Raw genomic sequence first — 23,684 nt, 5'->3', positions numbered from 1 at the left:
ACCCCTACTCTTGCATCAAGTTGCAGCTGACGAACTGAAAAAAAAAAAAGCCAAACCAGAATTCGGGGTTAAAGGTTTTAATAAAGCAGCTCTGCAGTCAGTTTGTCAAGGAGCTGTGGAGCCTGAATAACCCAGCTTTAAATTCTCCCACAAGAAACTGGAGTCAGCATTAAAGCTCACTCATATCCTTTAAACATTGGGAAGATTTATCTCAGAGATAACGCCCAGGACTTGACAAGATTTGGCTTTTAACCTCAGCTTGAACCTTGGGCTGTGTTTGCAGGCAATATTTAGACATCTGCAGTGTCACCACTGTCCTGGCTTTGTTTAACTTCATTTAAAACAACCTCAGCAGCCACAGATCAACTCCAGGGAAGGACCTGGGACTGTGAAAATGGGGACACTGATGCTGCCCAAACACCCCAGTGAAAGTGGCTTTTGGGGGGCTGCTTGATCAGCCTGAGCAACCCTTTCACATCTTCTGATTGTTAATTCTGGATTTAAGGAGCGATGAAAGCACTGAGTTCAGCAGAGGGAAGATTTCAGAGAATCCTGGAATGGTTTGGGTTGGAAGGACTTGAAAGCTCATCCAGTTTGGGACACCTTCCACAGACCAGGCTGCTTCAGGTCCCCCAGCAGTGACAGAGGGGTGGAAAACATCAAAAAGGAGGAAAAAACCAGCTGGTTTAACCCAAGCCTAGTTAGACCCAGCTTGAAAACCCAGAGATGTGCTAATTACTGCAGCTGCTGAGGCACTGAGTGGCCACTGGCCCTGAGATCCAGGAGAACCTGGAACAATCGGCTGGTGATGCAAACCCCAACGTCTGCTGCCTCCTGTGCCCTTTCTCTGGGCCTGTTTTTCTCCTGTCTCCAACCCAACATGTTTTTTTTCCATCCTGGAGCCTCATTACCTGCACTGCCTGAGCAGGGCTTTGTTTGTACAGTTGAATACATCCTTTCCAAGGTCTATTTTTAGACCCTCGCCCAAGTGAATGCCACAATTCTACACGAAGCAGTAAACATGGCTTTTCTACAGGGAGAAATTCACTCTGGCTTTTTTTTTTTGTTGTTGCTGTTGTTGTTGTTTATTTATTTATTTTAAAGCCATAAAGATTGCATGGCAGTTTTATCTTTCCTTTTAATTATAATTTCACATCAAGGCCGTTTAAATGAGTTTTGATTTTCCTTGAGCGAGCCAAAGCATTTGGAGTGCAAGTTTTCTGTTGGTTTAAGAAAGTCTCATCTCCAAGTCAATTGTGCTTTTAAATCATGGGAAGTGCTCAAACAGAGCATGCTGTGCTTCAGCTTAACCAAAAGTGCAATAAAATAAAGCGTAAGTAAAAGCTCTGCCTGCATGACAAAACCTGTACCAAGGCACTGAAAAAATATCAACACCCAGAGCAGGATTCTGTGTAAAACTGGGAGATCTGTTCTCTTTTCCCTGCCAGCCAGAAGCTTCCAAGCTTGGAGGCTTCACCTAAGGAAAATATCTCTAGAGGGGAAAAAAAAAGATTTCAGCAATGAGGATGAAGTGAGTCTGTTCCAGGAGGGAACAGAGATCACACTCCAGGCAGGACAACCAGCAGGAGTTTCAAAGGATTTATCCCTACAGAACAACCTCCTGCTTTCCCATGCATCCAGGATTTCAATCAAATCTCAGATTTAGGGATGAAACACTTCAGCCTGCACAGGAAGATGTGGGGAAAAAGGAAGGAGAGTTTCAAAGGAGCTGAGTTGGAGACATTTAATCCACTCATCTCCCAGGGTTTTAGAGCAGCGGTTTTAACTCTACCAGCTCTGCTCCCAGCCAAGCTTTGCCTTTAATGATTTAAAGGCAGCCCAGGATGATGTGAAGAGTGGATCCACGTGGATATTCAAGTTTAGTCCACCCCTACGGGTCTCTGGGAGATGGGACAGTTTAAAATGATGTCAAAATAAGTCACACACTCAGAGACCTTGGCCACCCTGATTTACACAACCTTCCCCAGCCCAGGATTCCCTGGATGATATCAGAGAGAAGAAAATGGATAATTACCTAACAAGGATCCTCTTCAACAACTGCTGATCTCCTTCTGAGTAGCCAGGCCAGTCCTTCTGCACTTCTTTGTATACACAATCTTTCAGTGTGAAAGTGCTGTCCTTGGCACTCAGATTTGCCACCTGGAACAGAAGGAATTTGGAAAACCAGCGTTAGGGTTTCATTTCCTCACTTCCTCCACCAAACAAGAGCTAAGATGAAGGCAAAAATCTGAGCAGGCTTAGCAGCTGTTAGTAGTGTCAGAGAACAAGGAGAGACTTTAATATTTCATTTCCTTATTATTAAGATCCTTTAATCAAACTGTGCCTTTCCCTTTCGCCTCGTCGCTGCAATAATTCATAATGAGTTTCTAAAGCACATCCAGTTGAGTGGGAAATAAGTCACATCTAAAAGAGATTATTCAGCTTGGGGAGCCTGGCCCAGCACACCACCACTTGATGGAAACACCTGGAAATAAAGCCTTAATGGGAACAGGCAGTTCACTTATCACACCTGTCCCACAGCCAAAATGGGGCAGTTTATGGCCAAAGAGGAACTCCGGGGGCGATAACTTGGTTAACAATTGCCAGGAGATAATTTCTCACTAACCAGCCAACAAAACAGGCCACAGGGAGCTGCTTTCTCAGGGAGCCGTGAGGAGAATGCCCTGGGATCACCTGGATTTCACGGAGAACTTCTGCAGGGCAAGAACAGAACCTGGGATTTCCAGCTTGGAGGCGGCAGAACACTGCAGGGAGCTCAGCACACTCGCACCAGCAGCTGTCCTGACATTTTATATCCAACCCTACCCCCGTGGAGTTTCCCCACAAAAGCCTGCGTGGTGCCTGCACGGAGAGGAAATGCTGCTGGAATGGCCAGAGCTGGATTAGAATGGAAACAACCTGGGATACAGTTATCCCACTTGGATCAGTCTTTCCGCGGCCTGACTGAAAATTTAACTTCTTGCTGTTGGTACACGCCAGAAAATCCCGAGTTGGAACAAAGCAAAGAGCCCCAGTGAGGCTTTCACAGGGAGTGAAGCTCTCCTGGGTGATCCAGAGTGTCATGGAATGGTTTGATTCCATCAAATTCCAAGGGCAGGGACGCCTTCCACTCTCCCAGATTGCTCCAGCCTGGCCTTGGACACCCCCAGGGATGGGACAGCTTCTCTGGGCAACCTCAGCTTGCAGTTTCAAATGGAAATAAAGCCTTCAATGTGTTTTTGAAGAGGGATAAGGAGGCCCAGGTGCCAAATGCTCTGCCCACAGCCAGGCAAAGCCAGCAGCTGCAGCCCCAATTCCCTGCTGGAGCCCCTCAGCTCGGGGACTGCTCCCCTTGAAAGTGGAAAATGCTTTTATTCAGTGCTTGGAGATCTTGTGCATCTGTTTAGGGATTACTGTTCTCCATTCAGGACGTGGCTGTGCTCAGGGATTTCTATTATCCACACGGCAGGAAAATGCCTCAAAAACAAGCAAAGGAGTGGGAAGTCTTGAATGAACTGAAGATGCTGCTGATTCCTCTGCTTTTTGCTTTAGGGAGGCTACAACCTAATATTAAAAAAATCTAGGAATTTCAGAGCAAAAGGCTGCATGACCAACATGGCAAACTGTCCTGATAAGCGAAAAATAGAAAGCCCAGTTATCAGTTTACATGACAAACACTTTGTTTTTCCTTTCAGTCCTGTCAGCTTCCCAAAACCCAGAGCCAAAACACAACAAGAATTTGAGCTGTGTTTTACATCGAGGTATCCCTGTGAACACACCCAGGAGACAAAAGCCAATCCAGGCTCTCCTTGACCAAAAAAGCACCAAAACTCTCCCAGAAATTCTCTGTTTCCTGCCTGTTCCTGGAGCCCGGGAAGAACAACTAGGGATTTTTCTCTGCACAGAGGCTGAGAGCTTGCCACCTCCTTGTTTTGCTCGTGTGGGACTCTGCAAAGCTCCACCCCAACCCTCCCAAAAATAGAAACCTTGCAAAATGAGGCAAAAAGGCCGCCAGGAACACGGAGTCCTGCGAGAGAGAGAGAGAGAGAGAGAGATGCAAGAAGCACAATGAAACCCACACCTAGACAGATTTAGCCATGCAGCTTTAACACAGGCTGTAATTTTTAGCTTATCTGTGTCTGCCTGTGGATGGGAGCCCTGGGAGGGCTGAGAGGGATTAACTTTACGAGCACCACGTTCACAGCCAGCTCAGCCCGAGCGGGGCGGCCCCGTGGCCAGCGCCGCACGCGCCGCTCGGGGCAAGAGCATCCATCAAAAGGGATCCTCAGCAACGGAGTTTTCTACCCTGAAACTCAGTGACAGAACTGGAAAAAAAAAGAAGTGTTCAGAAAAGCTGCTGGGAAATTAAAGGCTCTGGGATTAAAATCTGAGGAGTGTGCCAGCTGTGAGTCTGTTTTTAACGTGACCTGCCCTGTGTGCCCTTGGGCAAAGTGAACTCCTGTCTCACTCTTTATGGAAAGGAGTAAAAAAGAAAAAAAAAAAAAGGAGGTTTTTTTTTTTCCCAGATTATATTCCAATGCAGAAGAAGGCAGCTGCAGCATTTAAATGAATAGCCATGATGTGTTTAATAAAGCAATGAAGGTGTTTACTGCGAGGCCTAAAATGGCACCTTTAATGTGACTCAAAGTGCTAGGAACTGATTCAGCTTGGAGACAGCTTTCACACTTGACACACAAATAATGTGCTTGGCAAGGAGCTGCATGATCTTCACACCTGACCAGTGGCACTTCCGAGCAGGGAAGGCTCTGAGGAGTACAAAAAAACCTGGGGGCATCTTTTCCTTCACATACAAAAACTTGTACCAATACAGAGCGTTGCTCCTTTACGGCCATGGGAATAAAACAGAGATTTCGAGGTTACAATCAAATAATTTGGAGATCCTCTGTTAAAGAGAATCCTCCCCATGACCAAGCAGAAGTGTCCCTCTAAAAGGGACTGATCTGCTGAGCCAAAACCATCCAGCTTGGCTGCACCCCCCTAACCCGAGGCGTAGCCAGGGGAGGCTCCTGCTATCACAGCACCAGCACTGGGAGCTGAGAACTGTGTCCCCCACAGCCTTTAGAGTCACATTCAGCTGCAGCCTGGAGATAACAGGTTCCACTGCCACGGGAGGGGTGGGGGGGTGGGGAGCTGAGAAGACATTTTTTTTTTTTTTTTCCCTTTACCTAAATCGTTGCCTCCATCAAGAGTACAAACCTGTTGCAGAAGGTTATCCAGCAAATCCTTGTCCTGCTGAGAAAGTCCATCCTTCTGCAATCTGAGAATAAGTTCAGGTTTCTTATAAGGCTTTAGTGCCAGTAAGTGCACAACCCTATCTTTGAAGGGTCTCTGGGAAATCGCACTATTGCCTCTCTTTATTGCACTGGCAAGGTTGACTGGCGTTGGGCGCTTCCTGGAGGGAACAGCATCGGAAGCTCCTGGTGCAGGTTTACGCACCTGAACCTTTTTGCCTAAAATGAGATGGAGAATAGTGAAGTGCAGCAGTCGCCTCGCAAAAGGCCAGCGGGGCTGTCAGCACCGATCTGGGGGTTCATCACAGCCCTGGGGAAAAGTGGCACGAGGTGACAGGGAAGGACAAACATCACCGCAGCGCGACCCCCTCGGTCCCGACGCGCCGCCGGAACGAGCATCCCGTGAGGTTTATGGTTCATGACAAGCTTGTAACAAGTAAACAGCAACACCAAGCTCTGGAAACCTGAGTATTATTGGCCACCAGCTCACATAAAGCTCCCTTTGTTTGCCAGCTTTTCATTTATCCCAAGTGCACGTATCCCCCCACGGTTAATCGAACTATTTTTTTTTTTTTTTCCCTCCCTACGAGAAAGAAAATTCTGCATTATTATGTAGGAGAGTGGGAAACACGGAGTGGAAAGACCAGAACTGGTCAACGAGAGGCTCCCCGCTGCTGAGCTCAGCAAAAACGCTCCTCCAGCAGATGTTTCTGCTTTTAGAACAATAGGAACTTTATGGGGCTGGGTCCACCTCCCTTCCCCCTCCAAACACGGCCCCATGAATGGGGCTGACACTGGGCCATCAGCCTATTCATGAGGGTGCTGCCTGTGCTGATGGAATAACCCCTTCTCCACTGCGTTTGCAGATAAGTGACAACACAAAGCTGCCTCAGAAGTCCATCTCAGCTCCATCCCCACTGCGGTTCTTGGCTGCTGACAGCACCATCCAACAACTCATTTTTCCCCGTTCCTGCTGAAAAGCAGAACCCTCAGACCATCTCTTAGTGGAGCCCCAAATCAAAGGGCTGGGACTGTTCCAAACACAGGAGCGGGTTCCTGCTACCCAAGGCAAAAAAACCGAGCAAAGCTGACAACACAACGTGTGGGTCCCAAGGTCTAAAAACCTGGAGATCCAAATCAATAACCACTTGGGCTGGAGAAAGTGACCTTCCCTAGGACAAACAACATCCAGCATTTACTGCAAGCGTTTGGGAGGTTTATTCCAGCAGGGCACTGCTCCATTGCTAGGAAGCAACGTTTTTCAACTGAGTCATCTCTGAAGATACTGGGGATTGTCTGCACTGTTTGTTTTACTGAGCTGCACATTGCGTAACCCAGGCCCCATTTCCTGGCTTTTCATTGTACACCACAGTGCTGGGAGAGGAAGCACGACCCATCCTCGGCAGGGCTGAGGGGAGGTGAGAGGGGGAACGACACCAATCCGCACGTTAAACGTCCCACAATCCAGAGGTCAACTGGATTTTGTTTCCAGAAATGGGACAAGAAGAAGATTCGTCAGCTTTCTAGAAGTGCCTTAACTCTTGCCAGGTCATGAACAGTAAAAACATCACGTTGGGAGGTTTCCACTTAAAGGCTGGAGCCAAATTGTGCAGTGATAGGAAAAGGAAAAAAAAAAAAACCCTAAGTTAAGCCAGGACACAAAGGATTCTCAAATATTTATACACGTGCACGTCTATGGATGTATGCACACATATTTAGTGTGGCTACAAGCACGCAACCCCTGCAGCTTTACCTGCAGCTATCTATTTACATATCTATTTATCCAAGTGTCAGCTCACATCTGTAAGTTCTGCTGCTCTCCAATTTCAACATTTCATATAAATTTTTCCACATCTGAGCTGGCCTGGAACAGACTGCGCTGGCGCTCAAGTGCTGAGCTCCGTGTTCTCCTGGAAATGTGAGAGGCAGCCCTGTCCCTCCAGCCCAGCCTGCAGGAATCAGCTGATGCTGCTGGCACACCAGGACCTGCAGATCCCACACCAGGACTGTCCTTCCAAGCCCTTCTTTCTTGGACCAGAGCTCTCCCCTCCTCGAACACTTGACATCTTATCTAGGAGCTCTGTGAGCACACGCTCTGTCCCTGCTGCTTTCACACAGCTCTGTCTCCCATTTCAGGGCAGTAAAAGGTTTTAGCCAGGAGAACTTTTAATTTTAAAAAAAAAAAAAAAAAAAAGTTTTGCTTCCATCTTTCCAGGAAGCAAATTGCTTTGAGAATCTCCTCCCTCAGAAGCTTTAACTTCAGGCACTTACTGTAATGGTCTCAAAGAGGAGCTAAACAAAATAATCTTTTGGCTTACAGGAAATCAATGCATTTCCTTCCTGATCACTATCTCCTTTCTCAGCTTTGAGCACTTGGCTGCTGTGACAGTGAGTCAGGGTCAGTTCTACATTTTGCAACTCAACCCTTCTCATCACAGATCCTCTGAGAAGAGAGTGGCTGCAGATCACATGGGCTGCAGGAAAAGCAGCTGCCTCAGAGAAAACAAAAAGAAAAAAAAAAATAGTGCAACTCTGCATTCTGGTTACTGTTTGTGCCCGAAGTTTGCGAGCTGAGGTCTCTGCAGGCTCCCTGGGTTATTTGCCACGGTTTTATTTCCTCTGCTACAGCTTTCCTGCTGCTGCCACAGTGAGAAGGGCTGTTCCAGGCTGCTTTAGTGTGTGTGTTTATGAGCAGAGGGCACTGCTGCCTGTGTCCTCCCTGCTGTGGTCCCGTGGGGCACAGCTGTGACACGCTGGTGGCAGTTTTAGCTGAGCTGGCCAAGAGCAGGGACAGGTCTGCCATGTGACAGACCTAATGCCAGAGCCATGTCACTGCACACGGACAGCCCACAGGGCTTTGGGCCGGGTGGGACCTTAAAATCACCCAGTGCCACCCCCTGCCAGGGGCAGGGACACCTTTGGGTGGCTCCAACCTGACCTTGGACACCTGCAGGGCTGGGGCAGCCGTAGTTCCCTTTGGGATGACGATGGAAGTGAAGACAACGCGACACAAGGAGAGCAGCCCCCTAAATCACCCGTGGGGGAACTACCAGGAACCTTTCAGACTGCCACAATCAAGCCGACAACGTCAGGATTTGCCTCCAGAGCCTGCTGAATCCCAAAGGGAGTGCAGAGCCCCAAACTGAGTGGCTGCTTACCTACATATCTCCCCCCAGGTTTAATGACTATGGCGCTCCGGCTGCGAGTCTCCTCCTCTGCCTGTGCCATGCTCTGCCTCGCCTTCTGGTAGGAATCATCAGTAGCACACACGGTGATTTTATCCTGTATGCTTCCCAGGCAATCCAAATGGATATTGCCATTGCTGTAAGAGAAATGCAATGGAAAAGGTACTCCTGACGCTGCAAAGGGACACCAGGCTGGCACTGGGGGACAGTTGGGGGGGGTGTTAGCTGAATAATAGTGGGGGGACACACACACAGAGGAGCTGAGAGGGAACTGGAGGCTTCTCCAAAAAAAAAAAATAAAATAAAAAAATCCCCACATCAAAACAGATCAGGAAGACTCTAAAACGGAAGAATGTGCATTAAGCTTTGTTATAGAAAAGATGCTCCAGAAGAGAGGGTAAAAAATAAAAAAAATAGGCTGGGCTTCTCCTTGGATGCCCCACTCACCTGGATACATACTGCTGGATGCAGTCAAAGCTCCCCTGAGGGCTGTCCTTGCCGATATTGGAGAGATAAAACGTGAAGGTCCGCACTTCGGCCGGGCGGTCGGGCCTCGGGATGGCGATGTGCTGCTCGGGAGAGGAGGAGAGGGAACATTGGTCACTCAGGTATGCCCAGGCTGAGGAGGGCTCAGTTCTCCCACAGCCAGGATGCTCTGAGGCGTTTTGCAACAAGGAAAGCACCTGGGTTACTGCACAGAGAGGAGCTCGAGTTATCCCCACTGTGTGCAGTGGGAAGGAAAACCTAACGGAGGGAAAGAGCAGCCGAAGATGGATATGAGAGAACAGAGCTGCCCCAAACAGAGCCCACAACCACCTTGCTCTAGGAATCCGACCCAATTCCATCGCTTCAGGCTCAAACCAGACTCGCTCCCACTGTTTATATTCAATGTAAAACACTCGAGGCTCGTTTCTTTAGAATTACTGATCCAGCACTAAACATAGCACAAGCCAGGTCACTAGGTAGTAGCACGCTTATTCTTTTTTAAGAAATTATAATTCCATAACAAGATTTCATGGCTCACAGTAGAGTGTGACGCTGCTGCTAAATTAAATATTTAATCAAGCATTAAGTGTGCTCCACAGACAACTCCGCAGCCATCCTGCATTGTTTTTTTCGCTCCCCCCTCAAGAGCCATTCATTTTTCAAAAGGGAAACTGTCTCCCCTCTGCATTCAGGATCCAACGTAAATGTCAGCATCTGAGCTCTACTATCACATCAATATTTGATAATTAAGATGGCTTCCAGAAGCTGAGACAGAAGGAACACCAGCTCCAGCCTATTTTAGGCCAGGCTTTTACCACACGGATTTATATTTACCCAGATTGCCACATCTACGCAGCAAACACACGCTCCCCAAGCAAGCCAGCCCGTGGCATCCACACATGACTGTGCTGGGACAGGAGGGGGTTTGGGGTGGTTTCCTTCAGACCTCAGACGTCTCCAGCAGCCTGGAAAACCCAGGGATCCGTGTCCCTCTCCTAAACCACAGGGATGTTCTCAGAGGCAGCGAGAAGCTCTTGAGCCGAGCCCGTGTGAGGCATTCCCCTGCCCTCAAACAGAGCTCCCTTCTTCCGAAAACGAGCCCAGAAACCCACACTCGAGCCTTTCCTTTATACAGGAGGACCAAGTTATCCCCAGGATCCAGGTCTGAAAATACTGGGAGCAGATTTTCTGGGTGCTGCTGGACCCTCCCTGAGCAGCCCCATTATCTCCCCTGCCAAACGTGCGCCGCAGCCCACGAGCCCTTTTAATCTTTCCTGGCATCCTCTGCCCCCACCCAAGGCAGGGGAAAGAAGAAAATTCCCTTCTGCTTTACCAGAACAGGCACAAAGGCAGAGTTATGTAAGCAGCAGACTGGGAGAGGGGGGGATTTTGCAGCTGGAAATTTGGTGGCAACGGGAGGAAAAGGAAAATCCAACGGGGGGGCCCCGTCCCGTTCCAAGGGAGGATGGAGCTGCGCTGCACCTGAGCCTGGAAAATAAAACCTGCAGGATGTCACCAATTCACACCTCCACAAACTCGAAGAACTCTCTCCTCGCTCCTGCTTTACCACTGGGAAAAAAACAGCCGCTCCAAAAGCCCCGATTTTGGATTTTTGTGGGGTTTTTGCAGCGTTTCCAGGGGGCCGTAAAATGAGGCAGAGTCACTTTAGTACTGAAAAGTGTCTCATGTGCGAGCCGGCCGTTATCTAGGAATTATTTTTAGCTGAAAACAGAAGGTTTCTCAAGACACCAAATCAGCATGGTGACTGCTTTGAGGGGAGCCCTAATTTTGGTGCTGGGTATTGCACCAGTAACCAGAGACGCTTAAAAATAGCTTGGTACAGATGTGACTTTCTGTTTTCTCCTTTCAAGTAACATTCATCTGTGGACAGCTCGCTCTGAACAGAGATTTCACCTCCCTCTGTTAATACCAAAGCTTCATCCCGAGGAACGGGGGGAAATGTATTTTCCGATCACAAAGCAAAGAGGGGTTTTGCTCCCGACAGTCATTTGGAAAATGCTGCACAACACACGTGGGTTTGCCACCTGAAGGGTATTTTTTTCCCCCCCTCAGTTCAATTCTGTCCTTGCTCTTCACCACCCCGCAAGCACCTGCAAATTTCAGCCAGCCTGAGCTCTGATCCTGCACGTCTTTTTACCAAAATAGAAGCATTTTCAGTATTTCTAGCGCAGCTCTGCACACAATTTGTAATGCTGTGGTACTCCAGCTCTTAAATTCTAATTTACGTGCACACTGAAACGTGCACAATGCTCAAAACTCCGTAAAAACTCATAAAACTATCCAAGAAAATCCACGAGGGAAAACTGACAACCAGGTCCCACTTTAGAGGGACCATGGTAAAAACTCTGGTAAAAACCACCTGGTTATTACAACTGAAATTCTCATTGTTACACAGGATAAAAGCCACTAGAAGAGCAGCATCACTACAGAGAAACACATCCCAAGGCAAAATCCCCGAAAGTTTTTTTCTCAGCTCCTGTGAGATTGGATCCAGACCAGGATCCAGGCAGGAGAGGTTTCGTCCCTTGTCACTGGAACAGCTGTTTTATTTTGGACTATAACCACTGACTTCCTCCTTTCTGCTGCCACCTTGCTGACCCTGGCTTTTATTCCCAACAATTCCCTGGTTAATTAGTGTCTCGAACATGGAAGTTTCTTTTTCTGTGTATTAGAAACCGAAAGTATCATTTGACAGCTCTTAGAGAAACCCTGGGATAGGTAAAAACACATGGGCACAGTAATTTCAAGGCTTCTAGAGAAATAAATTCAAGAAGCAGCACTTCGTTTAAAATTCTTATTTTATGTCCTGCCTCCCTAAATCATCAAGTGAAGCGTTTCCCTCTTGAGAGAGGGATACTTGCACAGAAAATCCCCACTATTAAAACCTCAGTGCTTTAAATCACCCTGACACTTGTGCTGTGCACAAACTTCCCACCCCAAAAAGTCGATGGGATTCTCCACAGCTGCATTTTTTTGGGAAGCAAAACAGGAAGGCAGCAAATTGGAGAGTTGAGGAAGAGCGAAAGAAGTTCTTTAAAAAGTAAAACAGCTCAACAAATATGCTTTAATGCCATCATCTGAATGTGAGAGCCTGGCAAATTCCTGGAATTATCTCTTCCAGCCCAAGTGATGGAGGATCCCTCGAAAGCATTTCAAGCCTCAGCTCCTTAAAAAGCAGGAGAATCCTGACGTGCAGAGTCCTACCCTTAAAAGCAGATGGTTCCCCAGCTGCCAGCTCCTTGTCATACCCAGGAAAAATAATAATGAAGGGACAAAGAGCTCTTTCTGCGAGCTCCCATGGAGCTGCAGCTCCCTTCAAAGCTCTACCTTTGGCCTTTCCTCGTCAGGGCCATTAATTAAGCACCGAGGAGGAACAGGCAGAGGTCAGCTCTGGCTGCCACATCCTCCCTCCAGCCCAGCCCTCCTGGCTGCTCTCCTTCTCCGTGGAGTGACACTGCAGGTGCCAGGCAGCTCTTCCACCAACAGCTCATCCCTGGGAGTTCTGGGCTCAAACAGAATTAACTCTCAATTTTTTGTATTTTGAATTTCTAGAAGCAGCTGGAGCACTTGAAAATATTCTTCTTTATCCCCAGAAATTAATTTCTTTTGTCCATACCAGTTCCATGTGGAACCCACCCCAAGCAAAGGCTCAGGGCAGAGGAGCATTTTAAGCTGTTTTGATCCCTTTTGCTACAATTTCCTTCAAGGAAAAACGTTCAGAGAAGGCATTTCCAAAGCTTTACAGGAAAAGTCAGGTGTAGATCCTCCTTCCAAAGGGAAAGGAAAGCATTCCCAGTGTTTTTAGCTCCTTTATTCCATGAGCAAAGCTCATCAAATAAAGACAAACCACCTGGCCTTCAGTTCTCCTCCTCACTTCTGATGGTGCCCAACCTCAGTGGCAGATTTTGATCTCAACTTTCACGCTGAGCTTTCAGGGAAGTTTGAGTCTAAACAAAGTAAAAAAACCTGGAAATTGCTCCTTTCTTTATTTCCCAGGACAAGAAGGTTTGTATTTTTCTTCTTAACTTACAATAACAATCATGTCTTTCCTGCTACATTTTCTGTGTACTGTTAGTGAGAATAGTATCACGGAGTAGGATGTGGGCAAGGACAATGTGCTGGCTTTAATGTCTACTCTATCCAAGCCTTTTTGAAAGCTTTAATGTGCCAGTGCATAAAAGAAAAAATAAATCAAAAGTTACAGCTGAAATCAGATTCTTGGAAAAAAAAAATTTAAAAAAATTAAATTCCCCTTTATTATGCAAAGGCTAAAGTCAAACAGGGGTTTTTTTTTAGAAATAAAAGGTATTTAAATGACATTTTTCAAGTTCACTGAAGGGCTGCATTGCTTTACCAGAAACACCACCACGTAAATCTCAACGTTGTCAGCAACTGGCACGACAGAATGGTTCAAGGGGGCTAAAAATATCCCGGAGTTCTGTCATCGGAACATAAGTTGGGGAAGTAAAACTCCTAAATCTAAAATAACTTCTGGTACTCACAGAACTGCAGTTACATCAAATGAACCTCCAGGGCTCTCAGAGCAGCCTCCAAGCTCTGCTGCCGGAAGGAAATTGGGACCCAAAGAAGTCTTGCAGCGAGTTTTTAGCACGGTGTTTTCTTGGGATGCAGGTGAGGATTCCATGGATTTCTGCAGCCTTTATTTGCCCCTGTTCTGCCCAAGAGCGTGGCCTCATAAATCTGAATTTCCCGTGGATTAGGAAACGAAAAGGAGGGAAAAGAGGGACCACACCTGGACCTCCATCCTTCTCCCTTTCAGCAATCACAGCGTCATTCCCTGAGCTGGAACAGCCCAAATTCCTCAATCCCATTAAATACAAAGAACTTTCCAGGGACAAACTTACCCCTTGGCTTCCTTGAAACTGGATGACTGGTTTTGACGTCACAGCATCCTACAAAAACAAGTGGAAAAACAAAAAATTACCTCAGAGAAATTCTAAGCTCCAACGTTGGCTGCCAAGCCACGCTCAAGCTTGATTTTTTTCACCTGGATTTTTCACTTTCCTTATTTTTTTTTCCAAGGGGAAAGGTCAGGGAAACGTGTATTTCAAGTAAGAAAACAACAACAAAAAAATCCTGAAGCAGTGATTTGCACCTGGAAAAGGGATAAACTCAGGTCACCCTTAGCTCAGAGGTGACACTTGGCTCCTCCCGACCCCTCCACCACATTTTGGGCACAGAACAGAGCTCAGCTTTGCTGCTTATGTAAGTTTTGAGTTAAAAAACGGACACTTGAGGGGAAAATTTATTCCAGCTCTCGGCCCGAGAGGACGCAAAGCAAATTTTTTCCAAGAGAAAAGCTGGCAATCCTTTGGAAAAGCAAACTGCAGCTCCCTTGCAAAATCCTGTTGTTACGTTGCCTGTTTCAACAATCTTCCTCCAGGCTCAGTGCCTTACATTTAAAAACCTGTATTCCTGTGACTCTAAAACTGCTCAATTTCAGCCTTTTTGCCTCGCTGTCATTTTCGAGATCCCAAAGACTTCTCAAGTCTCCCAAGTCTCACCTTAGGTTCAAACCCAAGATAAAAAAATAACAGACCCAACCCAAGCCATGCTGAGTTTGGATTTCCCCAATTCCAGCAGCACTGGGGCTGTGGATGTTTTATTTCCTAAATCACACAAAGCATTCCAAGACAGGAATTGTGCTCCGTGGGGCTCGTTGGGACCCCATTGTGAAGTTTTCCAAAGGGACGGAAGAATTTATAAACAGGTTGAAAGTATCATTTATAAGTGAAAATGTTGCCATGTGTATGGGAGACACGTTTCCCTGGGAAAACCACCGGGAATTTGGGAGAACGAGCCCAAAACATGAGTTGTCCATTTCCAATGGATTAGAGAAACAGATAATCAAATTTCAGCAGCAAGAGAGTTAAACAGCGTGAAATTCACTAAGTTAACCATCCCTCATAAAACTTTTCCAGTCCAGCAGTGAAGAATCTCAGCCACGACATCATCAACAACAAAAAGAAGGAATAAATTCACCAGCAAACTAAAAAAAACTCCCTTTTATAGCCCAGAAAAACCTAACAAAACTCGGATGGATAAACCCAGCCCAAGACAGAATCTGAGCCTTTGAAGGGCCCATCCAACAGAACTTCCCTGATCTGAATCACACCCAGGATCGTTACAGGACATTTACGACTCTGAGGAAAGCAGGAACACACTGCTGGGAGCTGACAGCACTCCCTGAGTACTGGATAAGGAATTTTATAGACCCAGAACAACCTTTAGAAAGCACCCAATAAACAGCATCTTGCTCTTGGTACAGAGATCACTGAATTCCTCGAGTGCCACGACACTGCATTCCACAGCACGCTGTTCATGGACAGCCTGGCCAGCTTTTTGTTCCCCGTGTCCAGAAATTCAGAGGAACATACTTGAGCAAACAAGCATTTGAAACATGAAAAAAATCTGGATTTAAGGAAAAAAAAAAAAAAAAAAACCCAAAAAACCCAACCAAAGCGAATCAACCCATGTGGTTCTTGTACGGCAAATTACAGATTTGGGAAGTTCTGCTCTTCGGTCTGGAAAGTTGTTTAAAGGGAATAAAAAGGGGGTAAGGAGGATGGAAGTGGAATAAGGAGGCAGGAACAAAAGTCCTGATGCACAAATCAGACATGGTTTAATTACAGAACTTATAAATCCCACAAATCTACAAATAAACTGGTTTGAAGTTAAGTGGGTAACATCAGCTTTATGCAAGTTAAATCGCCCAAAATTCAGTCTCTGTCTGTGATCCCCGCGCAGGAATATCAGTGCTGGAACTCCCTGCCAGGCTCCAGAGGGGATCCCAGGGAACAGCTCAGTTTGGATGGGCACTGCACCATCCCAGTTTCCTTTTGAGGCAGGAAAGGGGATGACTTTTGACATCTCAGCATCCCTGATCACTCCCCTGATGTCCAATTCCGTGGCTACAGCTCGTTCGGGATGTTCATGGAAGAGGAGAACACACTGCACACCCTAAACGGATTAAGGATGTGACACTAAGTACCTTTATTAGGTGAGATTAAATCCCTGCATGGACACCTTCACTCAGAATAAGAGAGAACAGATGAAACCAAATTAAAACCACGTTTCCCTTTGTATCTCCATTGGGATTAACTTCCTTGGATGGACGACTCCGATTTATCAGAAGTCCTTGCTGCCCTTTCCAAAATCCCCCTGTCATTTTCTCAAGAGTCACCTAAGTCACTTAATTCCTCTTCCCCGGTGATGCCATGAGTGAACTTCCTGCATTGCAGTTGCTAGAAATGCCATTCCCTCCCTCCGGAGTGGGAACAAGATCTTTCCCTCAGCCTTTCCAACCAAACCAAGTCACCTCCTCAGCCCTGGGTGCAGTAAATCCTTGGTAAATCAAGGATGCTGATGAAACCTCATCCTTGTGCTCAAACAAGAGGAAAACAAGGCAGATTTGTCCAAGCAAAGGGACACAACTTCATCCCCTTCCAATGAATTCCAGCTTTATCCCTCCAGGAGACTCTCTGGGTTTAAAAACAGCTGCTGGAAGCTGATTAAAGATAAAAATCTAAGGAGGAAAAGCACAGTTCAGGTACTTGCTCAACCCAGGTGAGCAGGTTTTCTGCTGCTGCCAGGGACCAGATATTCATCCCTGCAGCTCATTCATGAGGATTGACAGTGCTGGATTGGTCCAGAGGGAAGGAGCACAATTCCTGGGACGTGTGGGGAGCACCACACAAGAACCTGCAGTCCCCAGAGGCAGCAAAGCCCCTTCGAACACCCCTGAGATGCAGGAATTCCATTCCTGCCCCGTGCCATTGTTCCAGCTGAAGGCTTCCTGGCCAAGCTGGAAGGTTGGCAGAGCATTCCTGCAGCTCCAGAGGTTGCCAGGTCCCACAGGGAGCTGCGTCAAACTTCCTCTGGAACAGCAAAGAGCCCCAAAGCTGTGCAGGAATAACTCCCAAAGGAACATCCAAACCCACAGCTGCACCTCTTGAGATCTACCCAAACTGGAATTTCCAGCTCCAGCCTCTCCACCTGACTGGAAAACAGACCCTCAGAAAGAGCCTGGATCCACCCCGGCATCTACTCCATAAAATTCCGTTTCTTTGCCATCTGGGAAGAGAACTTCCACACGTCCATGCCCAGCTCCCCGCTTTCCACAGCTCCTGCTGTGTTCCCTGGGAATGATGGAGAAATAAAACCCTTAAAGCTCTGCTCTGGCAGGCCAACATGAATAAAACCCCACAGACCCAAGTGTTTTTTGTCAGTCCTCCGCATACCGTAAGATTATTTCAAAAGTCATGAGATTAAACCAGAAAAACCCCAGAACTCATCCCCAAAGCTCCCACAGGATATTTGGCTTTTATTATCACAGTGTTATGCTCATCCTTTAGTTTCCCCAGGCTAGAGGAGAGCAAGAATCCCTAAAAAGAGACTCTGAAAGCTCACAGAGGTGGTGGCAACACACAAACAGCTCCTCACACTTAAATATTCCAGGTCTGGCACGTGGAAGCTGAGGAAAGAGCAGGAAGGACAAGAAAATGTCAATAAAATACAGAAGAACTGAATGTAAAACTAATAAAGTGTTTTATCAGGGCTGATTGAAGCTGGCAGAAGGTTTTAAACACCTTTAGTGGAAAAGCTGGATGGGATGTTCCCAGCCAGGATCAGAAAGGACACTGGAAATCCTCAGGGTCAAGGAGCCAGCTGGAAGCCTCTCTGTTCCTTCAGGGAAATACAGATAATTAAAGAAGACATCATTTTGGGAAGTTCTGTCATGTATTTACTGGAATTTATACTGCAGGCTGTGCCCTGTGGAAAATATTTGCCTGAACTCGGTGTCTTTGTGTTTGTTCTGTTTTGTTGGATGTTCAGAGTCACCAGAGCCCAGAGTGCAACTGAAAACTTACCCTTATGCCTGTTGGAACAAGGGGATTATTTTCAGAATTTAAAGCTCCTTACAAACAGTTAAAACTAGCAGCAAGAATTCCAATGAATATACAGAGAAACTATAAAATCCTGCTAAGCGAGGCTGGCATTAATGGGATGTTTCCAACCCATTTCCAATCCCATCGTGTGCAATTCCAGGCAAAACCAGTGCCCAGGTAAAGCTGCTGCACCTCAGGAAGCAGTTCCCAAAATGGGAACCACCAGAAATCGCTGAAAAAGCACAAAATTTCAGACTCTGCAACGCCCCAAACTCCAAGTTCCTCTTTAATTCTTTGCTTATGACTGGTTTATGTTGCTTTAGCCCACACAGCAAGCTCCAAATATAGGCAAGGCTCCCTCCCCTGCTTCCTCTGGCCTTCCCAGCACAGCTGGGCCAAGGGTGGCACCAAAAAGTCCCAACCCAGGAGGATCCTCAAGTTTAAACACACCTGGAGACCTGGGAAAAGCTCCTGCAGAGCTACACAGATTTTACTCCCCGTTTATATTTTTGTTTTAAACACCACCCCCCCCAAGGGTTTGCAAAGCAACCCAGAGTCCAAAGGCAAAGCAGATCCACTCCGTCCCTGGCTGTGACAGACTCCCAGGAGATATCTCCGAGTCCCTGAGTTCATCAGCAGCAAGAAATCACAAATCCAAGGGGAAAAAAACCACGGATCCCAAGGGAAAGGACCACCCTGGAACAGACCCACAGCTCCAGGTGAGGCTGTGGGAGGTTTGCTGGCAGCCCAACTAGCCCAAGCTGGCCCAGGAGTGAGCTCCCAGGACATCCCACTATTCCAAGGCTTGTATTTGCCTCCTCCCAGAAACTCAGCAGCCAAAAGAGCCCTCCTGAATATTCCTTTTTTTTTTTTTTTTTCATGTCCCACCTATTACTTATGGAATTAAAACAGCCTGCAAACACAATTTCCATCTGCAATTTGAGGCCTCCCAAGGATCCCGTTTGAAGTCGAGCACAGATGGGATGGAGCCTGCTGCTGACTAGAAAATTACAGTTTTGCTACTCAAATCCAACATTCTCATGGGAAGAGCCCTGGAAATTCCGTGTAAATCCACCACTTTTTGAAGATTTCCACTCCAGAGAGGTGCCAGCTGCCCAGGTGAGGCACAGGGATGCTGCTGGAGGATTCAGGATTCACCCACATCCTTCCAGGGATGCTGATGGGATCCTACAAACCCCAGGGAGCAGAGCAGGGTGTGCCAGGAGCTCCTCAGGCAGAAATCCCCAAATTATCCCACAGACACCTCTGCTCACTCCTCCACTCCAAGATAATCCCATTTTTATCACCCTGATGATAAAGTGCTGTCACAGACTCCCCCCTCAAATTTTCCTCTCCCCAACATTTAGAAGAATTTATTTTGGGCAGTGAACACTCAAGCTTTTAACACAAATAATTATTAAAAAGGTGCTTTTGATGAAGGTTTAAGAGCTGGACTCTCACCAATTACTCTGAACTGTAGTTTGTATTTATTATCATTTATCATTTGCCTAATAGACATTAATGGACACATTATCACCATAATATTAAAGCACCTCCAAATCCTGCCCAGAAGTACAAGCAGCAATAAAATGCTCAAAAGCTTTTATGTCAGCCAAAATGCTACGCTGTACATCTGAAAGTTTTTAATTGCTAAACTGCAAAAGGCACACTGGCTTCTTTGGTTATAATTGCATCATTTAAAGTGGGCTGTTATAGCACAAATGTTGCTTTCCTCAGTGGTTTAATTTTCCAGAGTTAAAAATCGAGTGTGCTTCTATAAGACAGAAAATAAAGGAGTTTATAAAGCGTCAGCTCAAAAAAAAAAAAAAACAACCAAACCCACCCTCAATTTAAATTTACAAAATTTCCTTCACCATTCCAAACTCCTTAAAGTTACAGAATTTCATTCTCCATTCTCAGCTCCAAAGTTACAGAATTTCATTCTCCATTCCCAGCTCCAAAGTTACAGAATTTCATTCTCCATTCCCAGCTCCAAAGTTACAGAATTTCATTCTCCATTCCCAGCTCCAAAGTTACAGAATTTCATTCTCCATTCCCAGCTCCAAAGTTACAGAATTTCATTCTCCATTCCCAGCTCCAAAGTTACAGAATTTCATTCTCCATTCCCAGCTCCAAAGTTACAGAATTTCATTCTCCATTCCCAGCTCCAAAGTTACAGAATTTCACCATTCCCAGCTCCAAAGTTACAGAATTTCATCACTCCCAGCTCCTCAGAGTTACAGAATTTCACCATCCTAACAAAATTACCAAGTTTACCAGGCAGCATCAGGAGCAGGCTTTGACCTCACTCCACACTGAGCACCCCAGCTACCTTCCCACTTGAAATGCAGCAAACCTCTACCTTTGTGAAAAGTTTACAGAGTAAGACACATGATTAAGTTAAAAAGCCAAACTGTAGCCTAATGGAAATGCTTTGTCCTGCCCTGTACAGCAGAAAGCCAGGCCCTAAATGGACAATGGGCTGTATCAGCAAAGCAGAGAGCAATTAAACTCCACTGTCATCAAGATGTCACCCCACAGGCACGAGAGCTGAGCCAGCCGTGCAGCTTGTTCTCTCTCTCTCGCATGCCTGGAGCTTCTGATCTCAGCTAATCCAGGTTAAAAAGGCTCCTCCTGAATAAAATGCAGCGTGTTTGTTGGGTCCCTGCTGCAGAGTTTAATTTGGGGACTCAAAGCGAACCAACTGAGCTGTGCACGGGCGAGGCAGCCCCGTCCCCGCAGCGCCAGGATTTGGGGGAAGGAGATGGAGTGGGAATTGGGGTACACGAACCCCGTGGCTTCCCAAACACCCACCCCAAAAACTCAGGATGAGGGATGGAGGTGGAGGCTCTCCAGTCTCGGTGATAGAGATTTCTGTCAGATTCACACTGGTTTTTTCAGGGAATAACTGGATGGTTTGGGTTGGAAGGGACCTTAAACCCCATCCAGTTCCATCCCCAGCCATGGGCAGGGACACTGCCACTATTCCAGGTTGCCCAAATCCAGTACAACTTTTTTTTTTGTTTCAGTTTGGTAACTCCAAGTAAAACTTTCAAAGGAATCTTTGCTTCCTAGCACAGCATTAAGCGATGATTTTTTTTTTTTTTGCGTATTTGCAAAAATAAAGCTTTAAACTCCCAAAAAACAGACAGCTCTGACACAGTCTGGTCATCCACAGCACCAGAGCACAAACCTAGGGAAAGGTGGGTTTGGGAAGGCAGCTCCAGCTCCCTGCACACCCCCAAAAATTCCAGGATAAACCACAGGGCTCCCTAGCATCAGGGCAGGATGTTTGGCCAGCACAGGGTGCAGTAGTTTTCCACCAGGAAGGAAAAAGCTGGGCACAGAGGCAATTTAGGCAATGCCTTTCAGGAAGAAAATTAAAAGGAGGCTCAAATCCTTGGAGAAATAATTAAAGTATTGTGAATTGGTATCGAGTTTACTCAGCCCACTGTGCAGCAGGCTTTGTTTGGCTGGAGCAGAGCCTGGCTCTGGCAAACAGAGCAGCCCCATCCACTGGGCTGAGCCTTTCCCAAGAGCAGGAACCACCAAACGCCTTCCTGCAACCCCTGCTCCCAAATTTCTGTGGGAGAAGAAGTGAGGAACCCTTTCAGGGGCACGGAGTTGGACAGGGATTTGCTCTGCAGTAAACACGAACGCACAGAGGGGCTGAGATGGCTGCAAGGAGGAATTGCTCTGTCCCCAAAGAAAATTCCAGCTTTCCTTATGCAGAGCACTTCCAGAGGACACTGAAGAGTTAAATCCACCTGTCTGCAGGGAAAGGATGCCCTGCCAGGGCATGGGGACAGGCAGATACAGGTTCATTTCAAGAGCTAGGACGTTTTTTATTCCAAACATCAGCTCCCTGTGGAATGGCCAGTCAGTCACTGGATTGTTTCATTGCTGCTTCCTGGCCACCCAACTGAACTGCTGGATGGGATCTGGGGGCTCTGCCTGGCTCAAGATGGAAAGCAGAGGAAAAACCACCCCAAAACCAGAGGGGGACTCCAAATCCAGCCCCCAAAACACGAGAGGGCTCCAAACCCAGCCCAAAACCAGAGCGGTCCAAGGGGAAGGAGCGTGGCAAGAAAAGAGGAAAAGATCCCAGAGGGTTTGTGGCACCACAATTAACTCCAGATCTCAGGAGCAGAGGCAGGAGTGCTCCTCCTGTGGGAATCCAGCTTTGGAGACTCCGGGAACGTCTCCCAACGGGACAGTTCTCCTCTTTTTTTTTTTCCCCTCTTTGCTTTTCCGCAGAGTTCAGGCAGAGCTGCTCATTAAGGAGAGCAATAATCATCAAGTCTCATCGCCAGGCTGCCACAAGGGCTGTAATGATGATTATCTGCAGTTTAATCATGACAAACTCCCACCAATCCCACTATTAACAAGACGGGGCTGCTCAGGGAGGCTTTGTCAGAGGACCAGGAGCCAACTCCCACGACTTCCAAAGGCTCAGGGAGGAAAAGCTTTTGGAAGGAAAAAAAGCTCCTCTGCATCCCTGTGCAGCTTCCAGGGTTTAGAACCGATCAAAGCAGTCAAAAATCAATTAAAAATATCTATAATGAAAGAATTACTAAGTCACAGAACACAGTGCCCATTTTTTTTTGAGTGCAATAACCCAGGAGTTTCCTTCCTGCAAGTAAAAAAAGAGAAAACCTCCCAGTTTTGATACAATTCCTGCATCTCCCTGAAAAGGAAGTTTCATTTTGTGTGAGTGGATTTTCTACATCCGTTACTTGCTCCAGAAGGGTGTTCCAGACCCGGCCTGACACTGAGAACCAGCAGCCCTCAGAATTATTTTAATTCCATCACTCAGTGTTGCATTCTTGAGTCAAAACTGTCCATTCAAACACCTTTACCTTTATTTCAGTCTTGTCCTGCTCTCCCTGAGACGAAGGTTCAAGGATCCCTTTTCCACAAGCACACCAGAAAACAGCAAAATTCGGCACTAACTCTTCTTTTTATCACCCTTTTTCCTGAAGGGATTTTCCTCCTCTAACTCCGACTAAAAGCAGTAAAAGGTAAAAGTGGGAAAGCATAAAACAAGTTGCAACAACATTTCCCAAAGCAAAGATAATGCTGTGCTGGCAAATTCATTGCAGGAAGAAAAAAGAAAAAAACCCAATCAAGTACAAACCCAGAAATAAGTCCCATTGTTTTATGACTTGCAACTAATTTGAGGAAGAGTTAAATGAACAAATCCCAAAGCTCACCCCTTATTAAAAGAAGCAAATCTAGAGTAGGTTGCTTATACAGGAAGAAAAAAAGTGGTTGAAGTAAAATTAATTTTGGATTTAAGTCTGCTCATATGGCCCGAGCCTGTCCCTCTCTTGCAGAGCAGCACTGCCTGGCTTTGAGCAGTTACAGTAAATTAAAGACAGGGCAGAAAAAAGGAAGGTAAATATTGGTATTTCTAAAGTGCAGGCAAAGGAAAGCAAACCCTTAGATTTGTTTTTCAAACACGTGGATTTGCTTTGAAGCAAAGTTTTCAACAAAAAACAGCACTGAAGAATGAAGCTTCCTGTTCTGCCTCCCTATATTGAAAATACTAATACTATTAAGTATAATATTACATATTCCTTTAAATATAATATTAAATATTCCTCTAAGAGCAGTCCAGCAGTATCTGCACACATTTGCATTGCAAGACAATTCAGAGAGACCTCAGCCTGGCAAGAATCCCACGAAGACATCCATGCCCAAAATTCCCTGGGTAATCATCATCTCTTGCATGCAACACTGCTTGTTTTTGCAGCAGCATTTTATTGGAGTTATCAGATGATCCTGTTCAATTGGGAAAGGACCGAGGGGGGAAAAAGAAACAAACCACC

The 23,684-nt window shown here is 46.5% G+C and overlaps 1 protein-coding gene across 1 annotated transcript in view; it reads right to left on the bottom strand.

Moving 5' to 3' along the window:
- The window catches only part of ELL (elongation factor for RNA polymerase II), a 52,317-nt gene that overhangs the window by 14,294 nt on the left and 14,339 nt on the right, over window positions 1-23,684 (bottom strand). The window contains exons 2-6 of the mRNA XM_066205712.1: window positions 13,810-13,857; window positions 8,885-9,006; window positions 8,411-8,574; window positions 5,218-5,471; window positions 2,036-2,160 (exon numbers count right to left, since the gene is read on the bottom strand). Coding sequence (XP_066061809.1) covers window positions 2,036-2,160; window positions 5,218-5,471; window positions 8,411-8,574; window positions 8,885-9,006; window positions 13,810-13,857 — 713 coding nt within the window. The remainder of the gene's footprint in view (window positions 1-2,035; window positions 2,161-5,217; window positions 5,472-8,410; window positions 8,575-8,884; window positions 9,007-13,809; window positions 13,858-23,684) is intronic.

The sequence above is a fragment of the Chamaea fasciata genome, unplaced genomic scaffold (assembly GCF_029207755.1).
Source record: "Chamaea fasciata isolate MVZ Bird 193981 ecotype frontalis unplaced genomic scaffold, bChaFas1.0.hap1 SCAF_28, whole genome shotgun sequence".
NCBI lineage: Eukaryota > Metazoa > Chordata > Aves > Passeriformes > Sylviidae > Chamaea > Chamaea fasciata.
Note: the sequence above shows the minus strand (reverse complement) of the source record. Positions and strands in the feature narration are given on the sequence as shown.